Genomic DNA, 25,219 nt, shown 5'->3' on the forward strand with positions numbered 1-25,219 from the left:
TCACACTGTTTACTATAGTATGACATTTTCGCAACATGGCTGTAGCATCAAGTGATATCTACAACATAGAGGACATATGATTATCATTTGAGGAATGTAAGATCATTTTAAAGGAATGTAAGATTATTTTAAAGGAACGTTAGATTATTTTAAAGTGGTATTTCAAATTTGAGAATGTTGTTGAAGTCCTAAGATTTTGGAGCGGTGAGTTTGAAACACAAACTCCAACACATTTGACAATTTCATGGATTCATGTTCAGTTTGAAGCACATGGTTCTGTGTGTGATGTGCATAAAGGAAAATCCAGCAGACCTTGTATAGCAACAGCTATGGTGTTGGAACTGTTCACACATTTGCCACAGAAGTCTATCACACAATGTGCATAAGAAACAGAAGCAGTACAAACATATGGTGCATTCTTAAAAGAGATTATTATATGCAATTAATGAAGACAGTCCGAAATAGAAGAATCCAGTTTTGTGAGTGGTTTCAACACATGGAAGGCAAGGACGAAGAGCTGGTGAGAAAGTTTGTATGGTCTAATGAAACACAATTTAAGCTACATGGAACAGTGAACCAACATAATTGTGTTTACTGATCATCAGAAAATCCTCACATGCATGTGGACAAAGCAGTCAATGTCTAGTGTAGTGTGTCATCTAGAGGTTTAACAAGACCATTTTTCTTTGAAGGTACTGTTACTGGTCAGGCATATCGCCACACTACCACCAAAACGTGTGAGCTTATCTCAATGAAAGTTTGCAAGGACACTGGCTAGGACAAAGAGGCATAGTCGAATTCCCCTCACGTTCTCCCGATTTAACACCTGCAGACTTTTACCTATGGAGGACCCTAAGGGTTGTTGTATATAACAAAAAACTGACTACATTGACAGAACTAAGACAAGAAATTGAAAATGCATGTACAGCAATCCTAGTTTGCCATACACATAAATGTTTGGAGGCTAATGACCACCACTTTGAGCAACTCTTGTAATTGAAGAGTCCAAAGGTAACTTGTATTAATCTTGTGAGGTCTGAATGAATTTAGAATTAAAATATTTATACAAGAATCTGAGGTAGAGGGAAACTCAGGAAGACATGGGATGAGGTGGTGAAGCATGACCATCGAATGTTGGGCCTCACAGAGGCAATGACAAAGACAGAGACCTCTGGAGGTATGCTGTGACTGAGAAGACCTGGCAAATAAAGTGAGTCCACAGCTGTAACCTACACCAGTGTGGCATAACCAGCCCACTCAAAAGTACCTTGGATCGTAGGGCGACATGCTGTGTTTGAGGAAACCTACTGAGTCAAGTACATCAACATCAGTAATATCAAAATCAAATTCAATGGAAATTGTAGTTGCGAGCCCTGGGCCGGTAGCAGGTAAAGAGCACCATCCGAATGTGGTTGATGTCAGTACCGCTTTGACTAGCTTCCATGCCAGTGGCACGTAAAAAGCACCCACTACACTCTCAGAGTGGTTGGCATTAGGAAGGGCATCCAGCTGTAGAAACACTGCCAGATCAGATTGGGGTCTGGTGTAGCCTCCTGGCTTCCCAGACCCCAGTCGAACCGTCCAACCCATGCCAGCATGGAAAACGGACGTTAAATGATGATGATGATTTTTCCTTTCCTGAAGTGCATATACATTGTTTTGGCAGACTCTGTATGTATATCATCATCATCATCATCATCATCATCGTTTAACGTCCGCTTTCCATGCTAGCATGGGTTGGACGATTTGACTGAGGACTGGTGAAACCGGATGGCAACACCAGGCTCCAGTCTGATTTGGCAGAGTTTCTACAGCTGGATGCCCTTCCTAACGCCAACCACTCAGAGAGTGTAGTGGGTGCTTTTACGTGTCACCCGCACGAAAACGGCCACGCTCGAAATGGTGTCTTTTATGTGCCACCCGCACAAGCCAGTCCAGGGGCACTGGCAACGATCTCGCTCGAAAATCCTACAGGAGCCAGTCAGGCGGTACTGGCAACGGCCACGCTCAAAATGGTGCATCTCATGTGCCACCCGCACAAGAACCAGTCCAGGGGCACTGGCAACGATCTTACTTGGCTTGCCGGGTCTTCTCACGCACAGCCCATTTCCAAAGGTCTCGGTCCGTAGTCATCGCCTCGGTGAGGCCCAATGTACGAAGGTCTTGCCTCACCACCTCAGCCCAGGTCTTCCTGGGCCTACCTCTTCCACGGGTTCCCTCAACTGTTAGGGTGTGGCACTTTTTCACGCAGCTATCCTCCTCCATTCTCACCACATGTCCATACCAGCGCAATCGTCTCTCTTGCACGCCACAACTGATGCTTCTAATGTTCAGCTTTTCTCTCAAGATACTTACACTCTGACGGGTATTCACATTGACATTACACATCCAACGGAGCATACTGGCTTCATTCCTTGCGAGCTTACGTATGTCCTCAGCACACACACACACACGTGTAAGTTTTATCATTAATGGTGTGTGAAACTGAGTATTACCAATTGGTTGATAACTGATGAAGAATTAAGGACTTTCTGTGTTTGTCTCCTGTCCAGTTGAACACTCAGTATACATTATATCGTTTGGCTATTTACCATACATTTGTTCATTTATTATATATGTATATATATATATATATATAAGCTGGTCCTAAAATCTCTGTAAGAGATGAATGCAGTAGCTGTAGTACTGGCAAGTAATGTCTGTTGCAACTTCAACACGGCTGTTCTGTTTGAAAGGATGTTACTGCAACTTTTTAACCCCAGGAAATGTCCTCTTGGGGTTAAAAAATCCCAGTAACATCTGTTCAAATGGAACACCCATGTTGAAGTGGTGACAACAAACATTACTGATATATATAATCAGTAAATCATATATCCAAAAGAGAAGCACACTCTAAGTTATAGAGCAGTAGAGTGTTTAGATAAAGGTAGTTATGACCGGTCTATGGGGTTATCCAGGGTTTCACATCCATAAAATGCTTAGCTTTATGTCTCATCAGACCCTAAAGGCCAGTGACCAAAAACCTCCCTTCAAAGTGGTGGAACATACAAAAGAGAAGGGTCAAATGCATGGTATTGTCTCCCTTAGACTGTTATCTGGAATCTACCCAGTCTACTTGCGGGCCTCAGGATTTTAGTAGGAATCGCCTGAAGTATAAGCAGAGTCTGAAGACTTAGATCCTGGAATTTAAGATGTCAAGGAAGTTCTTTAATATCTTCATCCATTCAGCTACGCACAACTTGCAATGCTTGCTCCTGTTGATGTAGGGGGCCTGGTTTCTCTAGGATCTTCGATGGGATTATTTGTGGAATCTCTTTCTACTACAGGTGCCACATGTGGCAGACCAAGGAAAACAACATTATACCTAGTTAAATCTGAGACTAGTCTGGTGAGCAAGCACATACTGAAGAACATCAACAATGACATAAGGAGAACCACCAACGTCTCCCTATGGCACAGCACAAATGATGTGATTACATGGTTTAATACCAATAAGGGAAGAAGAAGAGCAAGGTTTACCCAGTTCAACATAGTCAATTTTTACCCAAGGCACTTTCTTTTGCTAGGGGGCTTCACTGACATTAGCGATAGGGACATAAATGTCATCATGCATGCCAGGAAAAAGGTGCTGTTCAGTAAAAGATTCAGCCTGGGTCAAGCAAACTGACCCCGTGGGCTCTTTTGACATAGCAACAGGGACCTATGACAGCACTGATATATGCAACCTCATAAGGTTATATATACTGGATACCCTAAAGAAGAAATTCCACTCTGTTCTCTTTGGTTTCTACAGAGATGATAGCCCTGGCTATCTCTAGAGGAGCTAAAGGGAATGCCCTAGATAGGCTTAGGAAAGATCTGATTGGCACCTTTAGCTTGATGGGACTGAAAATTACAATCGAGACCAAAATCACCACTGCAGACTTCTTAGATGTCAAGCTCAATTTGGGCTCTGGTACATACAGGCCCTATCACAAGCCAAACGAGAGGCTGGCATATATCAACACAGCCTCCTGCCACCCACCCATCATGTTCAAAAATCTGATGAAGGGTGTTAGCAGGAGGATCTTGAATCTGTCCTCTTGCCAAGAAATTTTCAATGCAGCAGCCTCCTAATATAATGAGGCCCTAACTGCTAGTGGGTTTAGGGACTGCATCTCCTACATGCTGGGCCCTAACACCCACAGAAGAAAGCACCACCAAAATATCATTTGGTTTGCCCCCACCCTCTCTCAACTTAAAAATGTGGGTAGGTAGGATATTCCTTACTCTAGTAGATAAGCACTTTACACAATCACATAGGTACTGATGCATATTCAGCAGACACAACCTAGGAGTCTCTTTTAGCTGTACCCCCAATATTAAGTGTATTTTAGTTAACACCTTTAGGCCATGAGTGGAGGTGAAATGCTCATGCAGGGACTACAGCAGATGCAAAACCAAGGCAGCCATTTATGAGGCTGAAGGTGGTATCTGACCCTAATAGCAGCAGCACCATTGCTAATGATAATGCTAATAATGATAAGAATAACGACAGCAGCTACCACTATGGAGTCAATAACAGCTCCAACAATGGCTATAACAACACCAACAGAGACACCAAAAAAGACAACAGCGCCAACACCAACATCAATGTTGTCCAGCATTAATGATGCCAACACCAACAACAACAGAAGTAGCAGTATCAACATCAACAGAATCAAAAGATACAGCGATGCTCTGGAAACAACTTCAAGCAGTGCCTCTCCCACCACAGATCCTTGTTGAGAGAGAGAGAGAGAGAGAGAGAGAGGGAGAGAGAGAGAGAGAGGGAGAGAGAGAGAGAGAGAGAGAGAGAGAGGGAGAGAGAGAGAGAGAGAGAGAGAGAGAGAGAGAATATGCCTAGAAAAACCCTACATCAACAGGAGCAAGCATTGCAAGTCGTGCATAGCTGAATGGGTGAGGATATTAAAGAACTCCCTCAACCCAGGGAACATCTTTGGACCCTGCTTACACTTCAGGCAATTTCTACTGAAATCCTGGGACCCACAAGCAGACTGGGTAGATTCTGCATAACAGTCTAAGAGAGATAATCCCTTACACTTGACTTTTCTCTTCTGTTTGTGTGTTCAACAACTAGCCATGAGATCTTTTCTCTCTCCACTTTGAAGAGAAGTTATAGGCCACCAACCATTAGGATCTGACAAGACATTGTAAAGCTAAGGGCTTTATGGACGCAAAACCTGGGTAACCCTATAGACTGGTCATAACTATCTATCTATCTATCTGTATATACATATATGAATAAATAACAACAAATGGATAATGTGTGAATTCACTACAGCTGTTTCCAATGAATTTTTAATTGATTAATGGAGACATTACACCATCAGGTGTAATGAATTACAACATTCAAAATCCAACAGATTTTTACTGTGGATAAAAATGTCTTTTTCCATCATGCTTAAAATCTAAGCACCATAAGTGTTGTAGAATTAAAATTCAAATGGCTGATGTATTGTAGTTGAACAGGATTTGGGAGAAATAGTAAGGTGCCAGGTTTATTTTTCGTGTATACAAAAATAAAATGTATACACAACAAAAATGGAGGCATACATATGTGAGTACCAAAGTACAGGTAGAAAGATATTCAGGTTATGAATATGATTAACTGTATCCAACTGACTATATCATGAGTCTAGAGGCTATTTATACACACACACACACACACACATATATATATATATATATAGGAAGAAAAAGGGAAGAGGAGAATTTCAATTATCTCCATGTGGTGAGTTGTAAATGTAAAAATATACATAAAAGAAGGAAAATGCACAGTTTACATAGTTTTAATATATTTTTGTATATATTTTTTGAGTGAAAGAGTATTGTGTTTGTCAACTGGTTTTGCTTTCGCTAATCATCACATTGAAATTATAGTAATTTCATATTTTTTAAAGAAGATTTTAGTCCCTGTTGTGTATGGGGGGTTTGTGAATGAAATGGATCAACAGGTAGAAAAATATAAGGGGAGGTAATTGGTGATCGTTATTATTAGGGACAGGGGAGATAACTGCAAATTTTGGGCAGGGAGTAAATAAATATAAAAACACAAAAGTTAAAGTAGTGAGATGAAATATTTATAGTGATGTGTATGTGAACATGAATTAAAATATATACTAAAATCAAAGCTGGTTATGCGTTTGTATTTAGGCGTGTTCTGTATTTCAATAATTAAATTTTCCTTATTTAAATGTTCTACAGAAATTGTTTCTTTGCACTGATAGATGGGGAAAAGCGAAGATTGGTTGGATATCTTTCTGTGTGTTCACTCAAAGGAATCTGTCTGTACTGTGGTAAATAGATCTGTTCCTTATGTAGTGTGGTTCTCAGTTTAAATGCCATTCTTGTCTGCCCTATATAGTTATAACCACAACCTGAACAAGTTATAACATAAATTAGATTCTTGGAGGTACATGTGAAGTTGGTTACACATGTTATATATACATGTGCCTATATAAGGGTGTGTGTGTGTGTTTATATATATATATATATATATATATATATATATATATTTGAAGTATATATGGCACATATACATCACCCAATGCTTGAGGCCCACTCTTGAATAAAAGGTTTCTTTGGTGAATGTGATCAGAAGAATAATTATTGTGGTGTTATGAGCCAGGGTGTGTTCTAAGGAAAGACCGGAAGTGAGGGAGTATGCATGTCCTGTCAGAAGTGGAGCCTGTGGGTCCTGCCAGAAGAGCCATGGTGGGCATGCGGGGTCGGCAAGGCATGAGCGGTCAGTTGGCAGTGGACAGCGTATGAGAGCAGACCTGTTAGATGGTATGGTGACAGACAGAGCATGTGGATGTTGTGAGTGACCCTTCTAGATAGACAAGTAAGACTACCGTAATTCTCTCTCTCTGCTTCTGTCTTTTCCTCCTTCACATCACAAGCTATTTCGGCTCAAAAAAAAAAAAAAAGAATAATGGGTATGGTCCACATTTTGAATGAGATGGTTAGGCCATTTTGTGGCGAAGGAGACGTCACCGCTTGGTTGAAAAAATTTAAGTTGGTGGCAAGATTCCACAGTGTAGATGACCTAACCAGTTTCATACCATTGTACCTTGACGGATCGACGTTGGCATTATACCTGGAAATGGAGGAGAAGGACCAGTTAAGTGTAGAGAAAACAGAAGTCTGGCTGATGGAGGCTTTTACAGAAGGGCCATTTATGGTATATGGTCAACTGGGGAAAGCGAAGTGGACAGGTGAATAGGTTGATGTGTTTACCAATGAAATAAGGAGATTAGCCAGACTTGTGAGATACAAAGACAAAGCACTGGAACAAACAGTTAAATTAGCATTTGTGACTGGATTTCCTGACCACATGTTGGTCGAACTGCAAAAGCTGCCGAATATTCATTCCATGACATCTTTAGCAGCGACTGCAGTAATGAGAAGGGGTCAAATAAAGAGTGGTGGAGAGGGGTCGAATAAGGAACATGTGCGACCCTTTAAAGGGCAGGTGTTTTCGGTGTCAAGGTTCACACATGATGAGAGACTGCAAGGAACCCAGGTCTAGAGTAATTTGCTATCGATGCAGACAAACAGGCTACATTGCTAGTGAATGTGTTCAGGGAAATGGTCTAAGGGAGACTACTGCGCTGGTAGTTGTCCTGCGGAAAGAATACAGGTGTGTATACAGTCGTTGCCAGTAGTTGATGTCGTGATGGGGGGAAGGTATCACGAGCCTCCGTGGATAAGGGCTGCTCAACAACCCTAATGACTCAGGAGGTGGTAGAAGAATGGAGTGGAGTGAGTAGTGTAAGGGCTATTGACAGTATGGAGTTGAATGCAGAGGAAGTAGCGATGTGGAGATGGTGGTACGAGAAATGAGATTGCGATTGTGTACAATCGTAATTGAACGCATGGTGGATGGAATTGATGTGGTGATGGGGATGGACGCCATTGTCTGTTTGGGAGGTGACAAGATCAATGAAGCTGGTGTAAAATTTGGTGATGCGAGTGAGAGTGGTGACAGCTGTGAAGAAACATTTGCTTCACACACCATTACAGACAAGGATTTTCAGGCTGTGTTCAACGGTCGGCAGTGGACAGTGGAATGGTACTGGAAGGGAGATCCTCTGATGCTGAAAAATGCAGTAGGCTGCTATCAGTATACTCTGAAAGGGGGTGCCAGAAGCAAGTTCAAGGGAGAGGTGGGTCAAGGAAGGCATTCTAATCACTTGGAAGGAGGAAGTGGAGAGTGGATGCAGCCGACGAAGCATAAAGTCAGGCCAGTATTAGATTTCTGAGAGCTGAACAACCATATGGGTGGCAAAGCCATAGACATTTGCAGCGAAACCTTGAGAGAGTGGAGGAAGATGATAGGAGCCTCCACAATCATCGATTTGAAGTCAGCATACCTGCAGCTGCATGTAGCTGAGAGACTGTGGAAATACCAGCTAGTAAGGTACAAGGGTCAGACATACTGTCTGACCAGGTTGGGATTTGGGCTGAATTCAGCACTGAAGATTATGGCGATGATTCTCAAAACTATACTGGGAAAGGCGGACAAAGTGAAAAGAGCCACCAATTCCTATATTGATGACGTCCTAGTGGACAAGAGCATAGTGTCGGCAAAGGAGGTCATAAGCCACCTGTTTTGGGCTAACTACCAAACTACTGGAGGTGATGGAAGGAGGAGCTGCACTGGGACTCAAGCTATGGAGAGACAAGGCCGATGCGCAGGTGTTTTGGAGAGGGAATGAGATCCCAGAATTGGGCTCCAAGACGAGTAGGCGAGAACTGTTTCCTGTGTGTGGAAAGCTGCTGGGATACTACCTGATTGCAGAATGGCTCTAGACAGCATGCAGCTTCATCAAGAGGCGAGCTGAAGGAGTGAGGTGGAATGACAACGTGGGCAAGAAGATAACTGCCATTATGTAAGAAGTCTTGGAGAGAGTGACTGCAGAGGACCCAGTAAGAGGAAACTGGTATTTGCCCAAATTGAAGAATGGGATCTTGTGGTGTGATGCTAGCAGCATAGCAACGGGAGTTGTCCTGGAACTTGGAGGTGTCATGGTGGAGGATGCGGCCTGGCTCAGGAAGAAGGACGACTGCAACCACATCAATGTGGCGGAGCTGGATACAGTGTGAAAGGGGCTGAACCTGGCTCTGAGATGGGAGTTGCATACCATTGAGATCCAGACTGATTTGGGCACTGTACTTAGATGGGTGGAATCAGTGGTCACCAGTGAGCAGAAGGTGTAAACTAAAGGGAGCGCAGAGATGCTGATAAGACACAGTTTAGGAATTCTGGGTGAGCTAGCTTCCGTGTTTGACCTGAGGATGAGTGTGGTTTTTGTGCCCTCTGAGGGGAATATAGCGGATGTACTGACCAGAGTAAAGAAAGCCTGGTTGCAGGTACCAGAGGATCTGGAGCAAGTAGTGGCTGCTGTGTGTCGACTGAGTGACTTGGAGCTGAGGAGATTGCATACCATGCATCACATGGGGGTGGACAGAACCCTGTTCTGAGCTAAGAAAGTTGACTCTGCCTGGTCAACTGTGCAGAGAGTGTTTGGGAGCTGTGACAAGTGCTAGTCCATTGATTCTTTTCCAGGTGTGCATGAGGCAGGAAACATTCCAGTGGAACAGAACTGGAAATGACAGGCAGTGGATGTGATGCACTAAGGCAGGGGACATACCTCCCAATGGTTGGCTGCAGACGGGGGAAGTTGGCCATATGGAGGGAGATGAAGATGGGGACCACAGAGGAAATCCCAAGAATACTAAATGAGATATCCCTAGAATGAGGCGCTATGGATGAGCTGCTTGTGGAAAATGGTACTGTGTTTCACTCAGAGGTGCTGAGGGGAATGCTTGACAAGTGACATGTTAGCCGTTTCTTCAGTGCAGCATACCGGCCAAGTGGCAATGGGGTTGTGGAGAGGCATCATCACACCATCAAGACTATAGCAGAGGGGGGGGGGGCACCCCACTGGTCGATGCCATTTTTTGGTATAATATGTCGCCCAGGCTGAGGAATTAGTGCCACACAGGGCAATATTCAAGTATGAGTGGACACATCCATGTACCACATCGCCACAACCCACAGAAGAGAAAGAGCATGCCTTTGTGCAGGTCGGGGAAGAAGTCTGGGTTAAACCCCCAAATGTGTGGTGCACATCACAATGGGGAAAGGGGATAATAACCTCTGTAAATTCGAAGAACAATGTGCCTGTAGATGGCATGCCATGTCATGTTTTGGATGTGTGTAGGATCATCAATGTGCCAGTAACGGACAAGAGGACGAAGCCGGCAGCAACATGCCAGGGATTGAGGCCAATCTTGAAGTCCCACAGTAGTTGAAGTCCCACACTGGTTGGCTGATTATAAGACAAGTTAAGGTGTGTTGTCAGGGTTGAGGAGAGGGTGTGGGAAGGTTGGTTGAATGATATTCAGATCAGGTGGGGCATGAGGTGTTATGAGTCAGGCTGTGTTGTAGGAAGACAGGAAGTGAGGGAGTATGCATGTCCTGTTGGAAGTGGGGCCTGTGGGTCCCACCGGAAGGGCTGTGGCATGCATGTGGGGTCGGCGAGGCGTGAGCGATCAGTTGGCAGTGGGCAGCATATGAGAGCAAACCTGTTAAACAGTACAGCGGCAGACAGGGCATGTGGACGTTGTGAGTGACCCTCCAGATAGACAGGTAAGACTAGCATAATTCTCTCTCTGCTTCCGTTTTTTTCCTCCTTCACATCACAATTATTTAACAAGGTTGACAGGCATTAATGTTGGAGATAGTATTCATTGTAAATTCAATGAATATCCACCCTAAACATGTGATTGCTGATGCCAAGTGAGTATGTGTGTGTGTGTGTACTTGTGTGTTTGTTTGTCATTTGAATTTTTCCTACAAGGAAGTAAATGGTTTCCATCGATGAAAGAAAGCTATATCCCTAGAATTTAGAGAACAAAAATGATAGGTATTACATGTACATACATATACATGTATGTATGCATGTATCTTTAGGGACAGCTCTACTGATGAGGAACTGCCCTGTACAGCCCCCAACTCACTTCCTCCAGCAAATGTGTATGGGAGAATGAGATTCATGGTGGTGGAGGGAAAATAATTTAGTGACTCAGAAAGATGATCAAAACACACACACACATATATATATATATATATATATTATATTATTTATTTGATATTTATATAATATATTATGTATTATTTATATTATATATATATATATATATATATATATATATATATATATATATATATATATAATGTGAGAGAGTTAGGGGTTGGGGGTTCAATTATCCTCCATATTATCCTCCATTTTCTAATTGTTATATATATATATATATAGCGAGGGTATGAGAGGTACTGGTATCTAGAAGACCCAGAGAGTGGGAGGTAATCCTAAGTAAGTGCTATATATTATATATTTCATATTTTTATTTCTAATTTCATTCTCATATTTCCCTCTATATTCCCTATCTCCTCCTTTTCCATAATAATTCCATACTTTGAACTCAAATATTTACCTCTATTTAGCCATCTCACATCGCCTCTGATGAAAGAATATTCATAATATCCCAGAAACAGCTGTAAGACTATATCTATATCTTTTTCCTTATAAATGTCCTGAAAATCACAGTCTTGACTTTGTTATCTCTTTTTGTCTAATATATATATATATATATATATATATATAATAAAGGTTATGAAGGGTATTGGAGTAAACCAAACCCTAAAGATACAGGTAATACCGAATAAGTGCTGTATACCGACTAGTTTTGCCACTTTCATTGTAGCAACATGAGTGGGGAATATAACATAGGTCGTGTATTAGCGTGTGTATGTATAAAGAAAGAAAAGGATAAAGAGTCCAATGGCAAAGTTAGAATTATATTTTATGTATAAAGTCTTACAGCTGTTTCAGGGAAAATCCAATGTATCCCTTCATCGGAGACGGTAATAGTAGAAGAAAGGATTATTGCATCTATAAGAGGATATTTGTAGTAAGAAGTGAGAGCGATGCGCAGAAGAAAGAACAAAGAAGAAACAGTACTTGGAGTATAGTTCCATTCCAGCATTAAACATCCATGTAAAGAATCCTTGCAGGTATTTTCCGGAGATAATTGTAGTAGCAAAGGTGGATATATATCATATCGAATCCAGAATACTCTGTGCGTTGTTTATTCAAAGGATAGCCCAAATCGAGGGAGAGATGTGTGTAGGATTAAGAGGTCAAGCCTTAAGACAGGAAGAAAGGGGGGAAGAGGTAATTCAAGTGAGAAATATGGTTGATAGTACTATATATATAGGCATATAGGTTAGTGGTAAAAGAAAATGAAGGTGGCTTCCAAGCTGTGCTTGTGAAGTAGGTTCCCTAGAATCAAATCCTAAATGTCTCATAGTTTGTTGTAATTAGCAAGAGAATATGAGGATTTACCATTTCAAAATTGCACCCACTGATTATTTTACCTATTTCAAAACTTATTCTCAGTAAAAGTGCAGTATTTGTATGACTGTAAGTGATGGTCTAGCATTTATAGCAATTATGAGTGTTCTAGTGTCAGGTTGTTCAAGTTTAGTAGGGGGAATGCAATAAATGCAATGGTGTCATTTTGCTGTTGAAGGGGACATGATTAACATGACCCCCATCAGAGTATGTTTAAAGGTTTCTGTTCATGGAGTCAGGGTACATTTGGTATGATTGCCTAGCAGGTGCAGAGATAAAAATGGTCCATGATAACTAGAGTTATCTTGAAAAGTGATAGCGTGGATTTGGGGTGTTTATGTATTGGTCAGAGAAGTTTGTAAGAGATAAAACTAGATGAGGCAGAGAGTTGAGGGTTGCAAAAGTTTTGGTTTCTGTGTTGGCAGCATCAGTATGAAAAGAAAAGCAAAGAAGGGCACTAAAATTACCAAAAGTCATGACTTTCAAGAGAGGTGAAGTGAAAAAGATGTTCTCAGTGTAGGAATAAACATGGTCAAACAACTGTTGGTGGTTGGAAGAGTTTGGAGAATAATAACAGAAGCAGATGTATTGGGAATTAGAGAGGGAGAATTTGCTACTGATAATTCAAATGAAAGAAATTAGTATCAGGGAGAATAGGATCTTTACATGTGTAGATGCCATATCAGAGTGAGAGTTGAGTAAAGAGTGTAGGCTAGACAACAAAAATATAGATGAGGTTGAGAGATTTGTATCTCAAAGAAGAATAGGATATGTGGTTTGTTTGTTTGTTAGAAGTGAGGCATAGAGTATAAGTTGGCTTGGAGTTTATACATGTTAGAAAAAAAGAGGGAGAATTATTCATCAAGTTTAGTTTGAGTGAATGTAAAAAACAATATTTGTATTGTGGTCAATGCAAGGTTTGCTTGACTGGCTCCTGTGCCAGTGGCATGTAAAAAGCACCATCTGATCATGGCTGATGCCAGTGCCCCCTGACTGGCTCCTGTGTCAGTGGCATGTAAAAAGCACTATCTGAACATGATCGATGCCAGGTCTGCCTGACTGGCTCCTGTGCTAGTGGCATGTAAAAAGCACCCATTACACTCTTGGAGTGGTTGGTGCTAGGAAGGGCATCTAGCTGTAGAAACATTGCCAGATCAGATTAGAGCCTGGTGCAGCCGCTGGCTCTCCAGACCTCAGTCAAACCGTCCAACCCATACCAGCATGGAAAACGGAAGTTAAACTATGATGATGATGATGGGAGTAATATTTGCATACAGCTGCTTTTGTATATAGCTGTATTTCTGGCAACATGTACAGAGGCACTGATATACCCAGCCAAGTTTAAGTTTTGTACTCAGCTAAGGATATATGAATAATCTGTAATAATATAAACCCTTACAAGCACACATGCACACATAAAACTTTTTTTAATTATCATGAAAACCCAATGCTAGTGAGATAAAGTTATTTGAACTGATTCATGTGCTGAGTGTATAAGAATATGTTTTCTCTACTAAGAATACAAACAAACGCTTCCTAGTAAAAATTTAAGAGACCGTCTTAACATAAATAAATAAAACATATTTTTGTGCTAATGATGATGATATTCACAATAGATGATGTAAGCTAAGAAAGAAAATTGAAAAACTTGTTTTTAGCTTAAAATAATAAATGGACATTGCTTTGGAGATGAAAGAAAATTTATATAGAACACACACACACACACACACACACACACATGTACATTCACAAGCACATACACATATCTTTTTACATAACTATACATAAATATTTTTTTGAAATGGAAAATGTCTGAAAAAATTTTGATGCACTGAAAGTTATATCTATTTTTAATTTCTCAGCAACAAATATACAATTATATAAAATAAAAAGAACACTATTATCTATGTGAATGGGTGCACATGCATATTTGCTTAATGGATATAAACATAAGTAGATTTAATGCGCCAATAACTTAAACCTACAAAAGAAAAGTTCTACACCTTATTCTAACATTCAAAAATATTTTTTCTCAGATTATTGAATAAAGGAATGAGTGAATGACTAAATAAAATAGGTTAAATAAAAAACGTTTACCTTTTACAAGGGTAAATTTTTTAATAAAAGCTATAACTTATTAACCATAGAAAAATATCTGTATATGCAAATAGAAATATTTATTATTAATATATTCTCCTTACATACATTAACCTAAAATTATAGTAGTCCTAATATAAGTCTATTTAAAGGAGTAATGGGAAAAGTGGCAATAACAGAGAAGAGTTCTGTAAAATTATAAAAGTGGCAAACTCATTTGCCACTCAAATACATGCGAATACTATAATGGAATAAATAAGATAAATTTAGGAATCTGCTATGCAGGCATGCTCCATCCTGTTACATGCATAAGATGTGGTCGAGACAGGTGCAGCTAATATCTACATCTGCACATGAAATGTCTGATCACAAAGCTAGCAGACAGTCTAAGGCTGCATTAACACAACTAGAGATGATGTTCAGAAATATACCTCCATCATTTTGGCAGCAGATGCCATCGCAATACTTGTAGCTGTTAATGCTTTGAAACGGTGAGTGTTCTGAGAGTGTACAAAATCAAAAGTATAAAGGAATAAATAAGATAATATTCATTTGAAATTAAATATTTATAAGACATTTGTAGCATCAGGATTTTTCTTTTTCCTGTTTAATAACATTAGACAAGAAACAATTCATACAAGAGATACATTTAACAAATATTTCAAACTATATTGTATAGGAACATATGTATATATCTGTATACATACATAATCTAAACCACTATGAAAACAGAAAAAAAAAAGAAAAAAAAAGATTTTAGCAATGAAAGAAACACTGAGAAACTTGACTTTGTATGAAATCAAGTTACGATCACATATATCCTACAAAATGATATATAATCTAACACTTCTCAGCATTATATGCTATTAGAATACTGAATTCCTATCATTATATGAAAGAAAGACAAATACAACAAACTTATATTCAATAATGAACAAATCATATATTTGCGTTTCGAGCAAAAGCAAAGAATTTTAGTGAAAAATAAAGGTGTTGCAAGAATAAAACAAACTCAGAAGGTAGAATATGAGCTAGAAGATAAAAATATTTACACATAATTAAATATAATTTTGGCAAAAAGTTTACATTCAAAATAATTTTGACTCAATGTTACAACAGAAGAAATGAAAATTAAAAAAATCAACCAAGTTTTTTTTTATTAATGGTACATAGTTTATCGATTTTGAAGGAATGAAAGGCAAAGTCAACTTTGATGGAAATTGAACTCACTATGTAAAGGGACATAACTAAATATCACAAACTATATTAGGCACTCTACTGTTCTTTATCGCCATCAAAAAGAATATGATTTATAAAACTAAGGGAATGGATGGAAACTTTTTTTCTTATGATATGATGACTGAAACTGTAATTATTTATTTATTTATATTCTAGTCCATGGGAAAAGTGTTCCTAGCCTTTTCTCAAACTGATGAGGTCTAAACTTAAGCATTAAGACCAGTGTATAGAAAAATGTAGAAGAAAGGAGTTTCCAGATAGATACAGTTCTTAGGGAAAGCATTTAGTATTGCAGTTTGGCTAAAATATAGAAGAAATGATGAAAGGTGAGTGATTAAGAAACTATAATGGCTAGCCAGTTCAGGAAATCAGGGACTGTTAAGCTATTCACAGAAGGGGCAGAGAGAAGGTACATGTCTACGTATTAATGAAAATAATGCATTAGTGAGCAATTTCAATACTGCTCATAGTGGATAAATTTACCAGAGGATTCTCATACTAGATATGTTCAAAGGATTTACTGAAGTTGACACGGTATTGTGTTCGCCAAAGTTTTCAAGGCAAAAGACCACTAATATATGGTACAAAAAAGCAGGTGGTTGATGGCAGATGGATGGATGGACAGACAGATGGATGTTCTCCTTTTTTAATTATTTGAAATATTCCTGCAAGGAAGGAACTGGTTTCTGACAATGATAGTGTAGTGAGACATTGTGGCATATTGAATATATTAAACTGATATAGGCTCAGCACATTAATCTGTAATGATTGGTTGTTTTACTTATCATGTGAGTTTTGAACATTGGTTGAGTCCTGTGCTGCAACTTGTTGAATATTGTGCAGGATTTACATTGAAGATTCAATCATGTTGTGCATAATATATTCTCAAAGAACTAATCTATATGTGCTCTGGAGTATCCTTTTTTCTATAAATTGGTGTGACTCATTATCTACAAGCAGAGGGGTGAGTGATTTTCATGAAGGCAAGTTATGTTGATTCCCTGCCATTATTCACCAGAGTAAAATTAATATAATGGAGCACATGTAACCAACAATGACCCAAGCTGAATTACCCAAACAATGAATGAACTACAACCATCAGAATTTGTGATATTTCTTTCTTGATCCACTGTACTACTTTAGAGGAATAAGGTCTTGCTGTTATTTCTAAAGTTCATTTCTTGCATTACTTCCATGAGTGAACATGCAACATATATTTTATATTGGTATGCATGATTCAGTAGTAAAACCAAGGGAGACTTTAGACTTACCGCAAAAATTGGTGACCCTGAATGAATGATTGATGAACCATCATATAAACTGATGACCTTGCTTGACAACCATCCTATACAATAATTCAGTGCATATAAACAGTGAAGATCAAGTACACTTTCCACCAATGAACATCCTATAAATCCTGAATGATTATTGATGCTCAGTTGTCTCAATTATTGTTACACACCATGCATAAAAATCTTTTCCATTGAGAAATTCAAATGTAGAACTTTTATTGCAGATTTTATACTTTCAATTATTTGGAGTGCCAGAATCTCTGGTGTCCAAGTATTACTACCTCCCTCTACTATTGTGGACTTCAAAGAATCGCTTTGCTTGGCTTGAAATAGCAGTTAAATCTGCCAGCAGGACATTTCGAGTTGAGTAATTGCCAGCTGTTGTCTTTCTTTGAAATTTATATCCTGTAATCAAATGCAATATGACATCTTCTCCAGTCCCTTCCATTTCTTCTAACATGTCTGATGCCAGCAGCCATATTGTTTGTTTCCCCACCATTCACAGCAGACCTGGCCATCTGGTTTTCTCCACTAAGTGCAAATTTTGCAACTAACAAAATTACTTCCAGCACTAGACAATTTCACTTGTTAGTTAGCATATTACCACTTGCCTTAAGCAGTGAGATTAAAGCCCTCATCACCACCCATCATATCAACATATGAAGAAAGAAATTCTGAAGTGCACCTCCACATCAAAACAAAAACGATTTCATCAGCTCCTTTGTATAGAAATTTTAAGAGATAAACACCCATCACAACTGCTCCGATGTATGTGTGATTTAGTAGGGAGCAATCCTCTGGACAAGGGCATTTTACAGCAACTTTTCTTTTCCCACCTATCCACTAACATGCAAGCAATTTTAACAATTATAAGGGAGCAGTGTTCCATTCAACAGTTAGAAGACTCAGCCGATGGTATAATGGACATCTCCTTAACTTCAAGTGGTGCAGAAAATTATCCTTTCATTTCATCACTATCTTCTGAATTAGCTTCTTTTTTCGCAAAGTTGTTGACGAAAAAGTCCAAAATATTACTGACCAAATTAATCATTTATGGTTTCCTACTTCCAGTCTGCATGCAAGACCTCACAGACGTTCATTTTCTAGATGTCATAGTACAAGCACTAGCAGGGAGTGGGCATCATTTTGGAATTCATGCACATAAGTGTACTTCCCTGTGTGCCTTTACTCCAGTTATCCAATGCCAAGAAAACTCCTTTACCAGAGATTACACATGACTACATCTCTGGAAAGACCATCAACTTGTGAGTTTTTTTAATTTATGATACCAATTCCAAGCAGCATTTGTCGGTAGACACAGGAGCAGTATTTGGCCTGGAGTTTATTGACTGATTCATAGAGACCAACGGCCATTATCTTACAAACAGTAAATCACTTCCCAATTCATACCTTTGGTGAAAAATCATTTACCTTGGATATAAATCTGTGATGTCAATTTTGATGGGTTTTTATGGTTGCAGACTTACCTTACCTGATTCTTAGTACAGATTTTGCACCATTTTAAACTTTTGGTCAATTTAAGAAATAAGCAACCCATTGACCATTGACTCAAAAACTCATCTCTCTACATAAGGTATGTTTTCCAGCCCTTCAACTGTCATTCCACTTTTTTTTTGTTCCATCTAATCATTTCCATTAACTTTTATTAAAATTTCTGGATATACCTTGGACTGTTTTTCACAATGAGACTCTAGTGCATACAGTGACACACCATATTATTACCAAAGGACCACTTGTCATGTATTGTTCCAGGCATCTTGCCACAAACAAACTTAAAGTAGCTAAAGAGGAATTTAGTCACATGTTGGATCTTGGTATAATTCGTCCTTCTAGCAATAATTGGTCATTTCCCTTACACCTTGTACCTAAAAAGGCAGATTTGCAACCTTGTGGAGATTATCAACGTTTAAATGCTTTAACAGTACAAGATAAATATCCTATTACTCATATTCATGATTTTTCTGCATCATTATATGGCAGTACTATCATTTTGAAGTTCAATTTAGTGTGTGCATACAACCAGATTTCAATTGATCCCTAAGACTACTTTAATTATTCCCTTTGGTTTGTTCAAATTCAAATGCCTTTTGGCCTATGTAATGCTACTAATATTTTTCAGAGATTTTTATTGAAGTCCCACATGGTCTAGATTTTGTTTTCACTTACATTGATGACTTAATGATAGCCATTTCCACAGAAGAGGAACATGTACTTAATTTAAAACAACTTTTTACTCAACTATCACAATATGGTGTGATAATTAATGCAAATAAATGTGTTTTTGGTGTTTCTTCCATCACTTTTCTGGGACATGTAATTGATAAAGATGGAATAAGTCCATTACAGGAGAAGATTGGTGCTAGTTGTATTATTCCAGTTCCTTCTTCTCCAACAAAGTTATGAGAATTTCTCAGTTTAACTTCTATAGAAGATTTATTCCACATTTTACTAAGACAATTTTCCCCCTCACGTAATAGAAGAAAGGAAAATGAACCTGTATCATTAAATTCTACTAAACTCCAAGCTTTTGAGGATATTAAGGACAAGTTTTGAAGAGTTATACTTTTGGCTCACCCTGTTCCAGATGCACCCTTATCATTAATGGTTGATGCATCAAATGTAGGAACTGGCAGAGTTTTGCAAGTTTGTTCTAAATGCTTGGCAATCCCATGCTTTTTCCCCAATACCTCAAACCAGCAGAGTCAAGGTAGAGCACATTTAATATAGAACTTTTGGCTGCTTATTTAGCTATGAAATATTTCCAACACTTTCTTGAGGAGCAACAATTTACAGTTTTTACTGATCATAAACCATTGACTTTTGCTCTACAACTAAAAACAAATATTTGCCCAGAGACTTACGACATTTGGATTTCATTTCACAATACACTGTTGATATTTGTTACATCAAGGGTGCAGATAATTCTGCAGCTGATACCTTATCTAGCCTACATATTATTAATGCTTTACATATGCCAAATTCCATTGACTTGCAGCAAATTGCATTGAATCAATAACAAGATGACAAATATTTGCATCTTCACTTGTTGGACTCACCTTCTTTAGACCTCTGTTTACTACCACTACATTTTACAGACTCTTCTATTTGATGTGATGTTTCTACCAGTTTTTCCAGACCTTACATTCCTAAGATTCATAGACAAATGTTTTATTTTTTTTTTGTTCTTTATAATCTATCTCATCCTGGTATTTCAGCAACAGCAAAATTAATTTCAAGTGGTTTCATGCGACCCTGTATGCAAAAAGATATTCTTAATTGGATGTGCACTTGTATATCATACCAGAAAGCTAAAGTTCACCGCCATATACAAGGCACCTTTGGGCCCTTTTGCTACTCCAGACGCATGTTCTAAACATATCCACATATTGTGAGACTCTTGCCACCAGTTCAAGATAATATATATTTACATATATATGTATGATTTCTTTAGGATTTACTTAAGCCTTTTTCATTTGGAGAATTCAAGCTGGTCACTAACCAAGTGGCAAGGCTCTTTTGTTTTAGTTAAGATAGGTGTCAGGGGTTTGTGGGTCATCTTACTTAATTGATGTGCATATATATATATATATATATATATATATATGAGTAAAAATAAATACAAAAAAGGGATTTTGTATGATCGTGTATAGAGGAATATATTATTTTATTTAAAAGAATTCCAACTCTGTCTGTTTTTTATGTTTTATTTATATTCTTGTAAAATTAACGTGGGATATAGAATATCGAATATATAATATATAATATAAAAATGGATGGTACAATGAAATGAAGTATTGAATGTCTTATTGAATATATGGGATATGTCTTATTGAATATATGAAATATTAAGTGTTCAATATAAAGGATTAAATATATAAAGGCGAATACATATTTTCTATACCTTGCGGTATTTCATCATGGCCGGCATGACAGACTGTAACAGTCTGTTACAGTCTGTCATACCGGCCATGATGAAATACCACAAGGTACAGAAAATATGTATTCGCCTTTATATATTTAATCCTTTATATTGAACACTCAATATTTCATATATTCAATAAGACATATCCCATATATTCAATAAGACATTCAATACTTCATTTCATTGTACCATCCATTTTTATATTATATATTATATATTCCATATTCTATATCCCACATTAATTTTACAAGAATATAAATAAAACATAAAAAACAGACAGAGTTGGAATTCTTTTAAATAAAATAATATATATATATATATATATATGCATGTTTGTGCTCATGGTTAAATTGTATTTGTGTGGTGGACATGCTTTTCATTTTAGTATGCAAGTGTTTTACACTATTTATACTATATACGAGGGGTGTTGAAAAGTTTCTGTCTTTGGGCAAAAGGAAATACAAGAGGATCAGTTAATTATGATTTTATTCAACATATTCCCCTCTCACATTCACACACTGATTGCAGTGTTTCTTCAGTTTTTCTAAACCCTGTAAAAGAACTCAGAAGGCATTTCACAATACCCTTAAAGCCAGGAACTTTCAGCACCCTTTGTATGTATGTATGAAAGTATGCATATGTAAGCTCCACAGGTTGTTACTGAGGAGGGAAAGTCACCCAAAATGATACAGAGGATCTTTCATGAATGCTCATCTACTGTGAGTTGTTGAAAGAGAGTGTGATAGGTCAGTGGCTGACAGAGTTAGAGAGGCTGCCATTTTAGGGGATGAGATGAGATGAGATGAAGAAAGAGAGAGAAAGAGAGAGAGAGAGAGAGAGAGAGAGAGAGAGAGAAAGAGAGAGAGAGAGAGAGAGAGAGGAAGATTGAAGTGACCTGCTTGGGAGCATACTGCCTGACAATCATAAAATGAACATTATCAGAACAGTTTGTTTTGTGAGTTTGAAATGACTGCAGAAATTATTGCATTTGCAGAATGTGCATAGAGTAGTGAGAGACATAGGTTTGAGTGGGAAAGATCAGGAGATATTCTAGGCTAAATTTAATATAATTTGAATCTAATTTAAATATAGCAAAACTCAATGGCATTTGGTCTAACTGTTTTCAGATTGAGACTTTATTGAAATTTATCAATGATAATAATAGATTGTCTTAATGAAAAATAATCCTTAGATTAATACTTACCTTTGAAGGAACGTTGGAAAGTGACGTGGCTCGACGCGTCAGCGTTGAAGAATCTCCTATAATTTTTACAAATTGAAATAGATCATTTCACAAATGGAATTTCAATGTTAGAACACTGATTAACATATATACACAGCAAAAACATTAAATTCAGCTCATAATTTATATAAAATTTTGTCATAATTTATATAATTTCTAAATACATAAAATTAATAATTTTCTGTTCTTTCAGATAAAATAGCAAAGAAATATATTAATCATGTATATATCATTATTAATTATATGTATATAATTAAGAAAATTAGGATGTATGTTATTTCAATAATACTATGCATCATCATCAATAATATTAATATGCTAATACGTACATATGTACGTACCTGTGGTGTGTGTCACACTTAGTTGAAAGGAAGAGGTAAAAAAAAGAGAAATAAAACTTGTTAAGCAGAGGCACTATAGTTGAAGTGAGAGGCAAAATGGCAAAGAGGAGGGAGTAGGAGGGAGTGAGACAGAGAGGGGGAGATTGATAGTGCTGAGAGGTGAGAGAAATATAAGGCACATTAAACATAGGAGGACCATTAGAGACAAGGCAACATAGAGGAGGGAGAGAAGTGACAGGACTAGAATAGAGGGCGATTTAGTTAAGAACCTAGACAAGGCTGTGGAATCTGGCTCTGCATCTAAAGTGCTGGCAGTGAGAACGGTCTTGTACTGTCAGCTCAATTCCAAGCACGAAGGTTGCAGAGTTAGAGCTAAGCTACATGCAGGGAAATGAGAAGGTATTAACGTTGCCAGATGGGCACGTTGTGTGGAGAGTCAGAGAGGTAAAAATGCCTTTATAAAGTCTTTAACTGACGAACAGGGGCACAAGATCTATGAACACGAGGAGATGCAGAAAGTCTTTCACCAGCATTTCGCCCGCTTGTTCGGGGAGAGCAGTTCGCTTGAGCGAGAGGAGGCCTTAAAGGACTTCCTAGCTGGTGGGCTGCAACTCTCGGCACATGAGGTGGAGTGCTGTGAAGGACCAATCACTCCCACGGAGGTAAAAGAGGTATTGGCCAAGTGCGCTGCGGAAAAGTCGCTGGGGCTGGATGGTCTGCCCCTATGAGTTTTATCGTTGTATGCTGGACTTGTTCGGGGATATACTGGCAGGCGTCTATACAAACTGGCAACAGAATGGGAGGATTCTCAGTTCTGTGAGCTGGGAAGTGGTGACGTTGATCCAGAAAGACCTGAGCAAGGGGGATAGTATTAGCAATTACAGGCCCATAACTCTACTTAATGTAGAGTTAAAGATTTTGGCCAAGGTGTTAAGAGAAAATGTTGACAGCTGTCATGGAGAAACTTGTATGGAATGCACAGACATTTGCAATCCCAGGCAGGTCGATCCAGGACAATCTTCACCTTTTCCACTACACCTTAGACAGGGTTGGTAAATTATCTGGCAAAGGTGGGGTAATGGTCCATTTAGACCAAAATAAAGCATTTAATAGGGTAGATCATCGGTACCTGGCGGCAGTCCTTGAAGCGGCTGGGCTGGACCCCGGCTTTCGTGGGTGGATCTCCGCTATGTACAGTGACATCAAGTCCACAGTCCAGATAAATGGTTACCCGATGGAGCCGTTTTCAATCAAGCGCTCAGTTTGTCATGGATGTCCTTTGTATCTGCTTCTGTATATGTTGGCTCTTGAGCCATTGCTGCGGAAATTGGAGAAGTTGGGAGAAGTCTGTTTCTGCTTATGCTGATGACGTCACCTTCATTGTCTCCAACAAAGCACAGCTACCTTGTGTAGAAGATACGAGGTGGTGGCAGGGGCAAAAGTTAACAAGGACAAGTCCATTGGCTTGCACCTTGGCACCTGGAGGAGCAAGTTGATATCGTCCAGTGTCATGGGTCACTGGACAGATAGTCCTGTTAAGTTGCTTGGAATTTGGTTTGGACCAGACTCTCAGACGGAGAAGAATTGGAGAAAGGTGGCAGACAAGGTAGAGGCTCTAGTACGGGCTTGGTCCAGAAGGGCTCTGTCCTTGAAAGTGTTTATTGCATCTTTAATCTCTACTGCCATCTTTAATCACTTGTTAGTCTCTTCTCACACTCTTATGAAAGTATCTACTCTCTCATCCCCTCCCACAACCCACTGTCCATATTCTATCTTATGCTCATCCTCTTGTACATGAGAGTTTACTCTAGTACCCCTTCACTACATTCCTTTTATATTCTTCAGCCATGTACCTCCTCTACAGCAAAACATCTGTGTTTGTCCCTCTTTTATACTTTAGCCTTTCAATACATGGCATAAAGCTACCCACCTCCACCTCCCCCTCTGAAATACTCCTCTCTTAGTAGTGGGAGCTTTTTCTTTTCACTCAGCTCATTTTCTATCTTGTGCCAGCAGCACAAAAAAAAGCATCCTGTACAATCTGTAAAGTGGTTGGTATTAGGAAGGGCACCCAGCCATAGAATCCAACTGATATTGAAGTTCAATATGGCTTTGCAGCCTGCCAGATCCTGCTAAACCATCCAATGTATACCAGATAGGGAAACAGATATTAATGATGATGAGGATGATGATGTCATTTTTGTTGGTGTTGCTTTGACTTGAAGAGTACAAGAATATGAAAAATGCTTTTTTATGTGTGTGTTATGATGTGGGTATATACATCTGGTGTAAAATAAATAGTTGGTTGTGATTATCTAAAAATAACCTGTTGCAGAAATATATGTTAACACAGAATGCACTCCATGCTACTTGAATGTAGGAACAATACTCAGTATTCACTGTCCAAATACTAACTGTTAAACCAACATTGAACTAACATGGTAAACCAACATGGTCAAACTAACACCCGTCAACTACTCCCTTGACCTTGACAGTTCACTCAGTTCTTATTTATTGTAATCAGTTCACCTTCAGTCACATGGGAGTGTTCAGGATGCTCCCATAACATCTTGAGAATTTAGCTCCACCTGAAGCTT

The 25,219-nt window shown here is 38.7% G+C and overlaps 1 protein-coding gene across 1 annotated transcript in view; it reads right to left on the bottom strand.

The window, feature by feature from the left end:
• Positions 1-25,219, bottom strand: part of LOC106874321 (uncharacterized) — a 456,333-nt gene that overhangs the window by 145,036 nt on the left and 286,078 nt on the right. The window contains exons 17-18 of the mRNA XM_089338627.1: positions 22,243-22,298; positions 14,996-15,064 (exon numbers count right to left, since the gene is read on the bottom strand). Coding sequence (XP_089194753.1) covers positions 14,996-15,064; positions 22,243-22,298 — 125 coding nt within the window. The remainder of the gene's footprint in view (positions 1-14,995; positions 15,065-22,242; positions 22,299-25,219) is intronic.

This window comes from Octopus bimaculoides, chromosome 2 (assembly GCF_046866305.1).
Source record: "Octopus bimaculoides isolate indiv1 chromosome 2, ASM4686630v1, whole genome shotgun sequence".
NCBI classification, from domain to species: domain Eukaryota; kingdom Metazoa; phylum Mollusca; class Cephalopoda; order Octopoda; family Octopodidae; genus Octopus; species Octopus bimaculoides.